The 3,717-nt window shown below is 37.6% G+C and overlaps 1 protein-coding gene across 1 annotated transcript; it reads right to left on the bottom strand.

Annotated features, from left to right (window-relative positions):
- Nucleotides 1-737: 737 nt before the first annotated feature.
- Nucleotides 738-1,382, bottom strand: LOC138907260 (uncharacterized). The gene has a single exon (XM_070197822.1). The coding sequence runs from the start codon at nt 1,380-1,382 to the stop codon at nt 738-740; it is 645 nt and encodes a 214-aa protein (XP_070053923.1).
- Between the last annotated feature and the right edge of the window lie 2,335 nt (nt 1,383-3,717).

Raw genomic sequence — 3,717 nt, 5'->3', positions numbered from 1 at the left:
CATCCTGATTAGGAGATATAAGATTAGGCAGCAAGTCAACTAACCTTTCATATATCACTCTTGATATGATTTTGTTTGAGAAATTTCTCAAACTAATTGTCCTCATATCTGAAAATGTAGCAACATTCTTCTTCTTAGGCAACAATACAAGATTTGTGTGCGTTATGCATTTTGGAAGCTCAGCACCACGGAAAAATTCCCTAACCATGTTTAACACATCTGCATTAATGATATCCCATGTAGTATAGTAAAAGTGTCCAGTGAATCTATCAGGACCACTTGCACTGTCCCCATTCAGACTAAACACTGCAGCCTTGACCTCCTCCATTGTTGGTTCTTCCCACGACCTATTATTCTGCTCATCATTAATCATTCTAGGAACATGATTGATTATGTCAAAATTTGTTGGTGTCCTTTCCTCAGTAAACTGAGCCTGAAAGAAGTCTACAACTTCCTTAGCCATCTCCTCTTGTGATTCAATCCAGTTTCCATTATTGTCCAGAATTCTGGACACCTGCAGTCTCTTTCTTTTACCTCTAACATGAGCATGAATTTTTTTTTATATTTCTATCACCATCCTTGAATCACTGCATGCCTGCTTTCTACCTCCAAAATTCTTCTTCTAAGTGATAATACCTAGTGAGATCAGCCTCCACCTTGTGCAATTTTGCTCTATTTTGAGCTTTTGGATTTAGCTCAAACTCAATTTCATGTACCTTTATAATATCTTTCAAGGATTAAATTTGTTTGAATATGTCACCAAATATTTCTTTGCTCCAAGCAGCCAAAGCTTTCTTCACATTCTTCATCATGTTTTGAAACAAAATGAAGGGGTTGCCCATACAATCAGTGTGACAATTCTCCTTCACCACTTTCAGAAAAGTGTCATGATTTGTCCATAAGTTAAGGAACTTGAATGGTTTCTTAACTTGGACAATGTCAGCATTGCAATACAATAAGAGAGGAGCATGGTCAGAACCATACTTGATCAAGTGCTCAACCTCCAAAGCTGAAAATAAATCTTGAAACTGCTGATTAGCCAAGTACCTGTCAAGACTCTTAAATATACAAGCATCATACGATCTTCCATTCCACCATGTATAAAGACTTCCTTTAAAGCCTAGATCATACAATGCACAAGTGCCCACAAAATGAGCAAAGTCTTCAACTTCACTCCGATAGACTCGAAGACCACCATATTTCTCTTCTTCAGAAAGGATGACATTGAAAGCACCCCCTAAAAGCCAAGGAGATTCCATGTCTGAAGCTAAATGATACATAGAATCCCACAATTCAATTCTCTCCACGACATTATATTTAGCATATACAAGTGTAATAATCAACTTCTTCCCTAGGCTTCTATGAAACAACTTTAGAGTCATCTGTTATTCCATATCCATAATAATGTCTACATCAATATCCTCATCAACAAAATCCCATATCTTGCCATTCATGTTTGTATAGGCAGAATGAATCCCTAAATTTCTTCTATACTCTTCAAGCTTGTTAATATCTTGCCAAGGCTCCATCAATTCAATCAAATAAAAATTGTAATTTCTCTGAAGGTTAATCAACCTATTGAAAGATTTTTGTGTGTTTATCGACCTCAAATTTCAAACTAGAGCATTATTCATAAGATTACTTGGACATAGAGATCCCAATTCTCTTTGGTTGCACCCTTACATGTACAGTTTTTTCCTTTTGCTTTCTTGTATGTTTGCCAGCTGATTTCTTCTTGTAAACACTCCTGGGTGATATGTCTCCATTCCTAGCTACCTGTTGAAAATTGGCAGCCATTGATTCTTCTTCAATATCAGCACCTAAGCCTTCCTATTCACCCTTGTCATCATCTACCACCTGAAGAGCCAATAGATTTGGTTCATGATTTTTGGCAATCATCCCAGTTCCTTTTGACCCTTGTTGTTAATGTGAATGCCCTTAGCCAATATACCGCTTGTAACACTAAAAGTTTTTCTAGCTAGAATTCCGAGATCTTCTACTGCAGGAGCCACAATTTGGATTGCATTATTACTTTGCCAGTTTCAAAATTACATGGCCTTGTGATAAGGTCAATTTGATCATGTGTATTCCTTGTATCCTCCATCAACACCATAGAACATTGATCCCTACCCCCATATCTCTTGACTCGCCTTGAATTGAAGGTCATACACATCACCCAAACTAGGGTTCACTATAGCAGGAAACGCAGAAGTTACTATTCCATTGCCTTTTGACACCTTGCCTGCAACTGTTTGGTGAGGTGACCTCACTATATTGTCTATAACCCCAACCTGAACATCCATTTCTTGATCTCCACCTGAAAAATTCACCGAATCACCTCCAACCTTAGTTAATAACTGGATGGTACCACTAGGGTTTACTGTTCTATTGGCTTTCTTCTTAGCTGAAGCCTCAACTGCTGATCCACCAATGATATTAACCTCATCATGTGATCCTTTAATAGCTCCAAGTGATGGATTATCTTGAAATTTTCTAGCCCCTTCATAAACTTCAACCCTAATTTGTGGAACACTAGGGTTTACTATAGCATTAGGGCTCAAAGTAGATGTCAGTTGCTCCTGTGTGGTATCTCTTTCCTCCTTGCTCATGGGACTAAATTTTATATTTATATTACTCTCCATATTCTCTACTTCATCACTCCATAAGTCTCAACCAGACATTACTTCAATATTTGCACCATTCTCTTCAGAATCATCAAATGTTTGCGATGGAATTTTATGGCATGAGTGATTAACAGTGACATTGAGTTCTCTAAAATGTTGTGTGTTTGTACCAAATCTCCTATGAACCTATTCATATGTGGACTTCTTTTTATTTTCCTCATCAATCCCAACTTCATTAGGATTAGGAATTTGTGTAGCCACAATTTGTGTCCTAGTCTTCTTAGGAGTAGCTTTCCTAGTAGAAGTGGGATTTGGATATGTTGCCTTCTTTGCCTCAACATTCTCCTTATTTAGAAACTTCTCCACAACTTCTTTCTTTATTTGTTTTTGTGTTTCAATCTCACCATCTTCCAATAGTTCAAACTTGCTACTGGTTTGCCTGGCTTTGATTGAATTTTTCCAGTAGCACCTTCCTTCCCAGTTGTCTCCTTCTCTTTTGTTTCCGTCTTCTCTTGTATTGTCTCAACAACAATGTTTCCAGCATCATCAATGATATAACCTCTACTATATCGTTGGTATTAGTTCTTTCTTTCTTTGCATCCATTCATTCTTGGTTGTGTTTGTAACTGGCTTTCTTAGAACTTTACCACTTGCTAGCATTTTAGTAGAAGTTGCAGTTGTACCTACAACATCACTTTGAGTTGTGACCACCATCTCCTTGCCTTACTCTTCACCTTCTTCATTAAATCTCCTGCGCAATTCTGGGTGAATTATCTAGCATTCACTCTCATTGTGGCCTTGCTTCTTACATGTTCTACAATATTTAGGCATGTAGTCATACTTGATCTTAATCCATTTTGACTCCTCCGGACCAGTTTCATCCTTCTCTTCAATGATCTTAGTTCTTTAAGGCAAAGTAGCTAGTAAATTCACTTCAACTTTTACCTTAGCAAAACTAGGTCATTTACCATTTTGAGTTTCTAAATCAACATGTCATGGCCTACCAGCTGCATTAGCTAGAGGGAATACAAATTCCTTACCAAAATAATTAGGAGGCAGGTCAAGAAACGATATCCAGGGGATGGCAATTGGT

Source organism: Nicotiana tomentosiformis, chromosome 1 (genome assembly GCF_000390325.3).
Source record: "Nicotiana tomentosiformis chromosome 1, ASM39032v3, whole genome shotgun sequence".
NCBI classification, from domain to species: domain Eukaryota; kingdom Viridiplantae; phylum Streptophyta; class Magnoliopsida; order Solanales; family Solanaceae; genus Nicotiana; species Nicotiana tomentosiformis.
The sequence above is the reverse complement of the archived record's forward strand: the minus strand, read 5'-3'. Positions and strand labels throughout refer to the sequence as shown.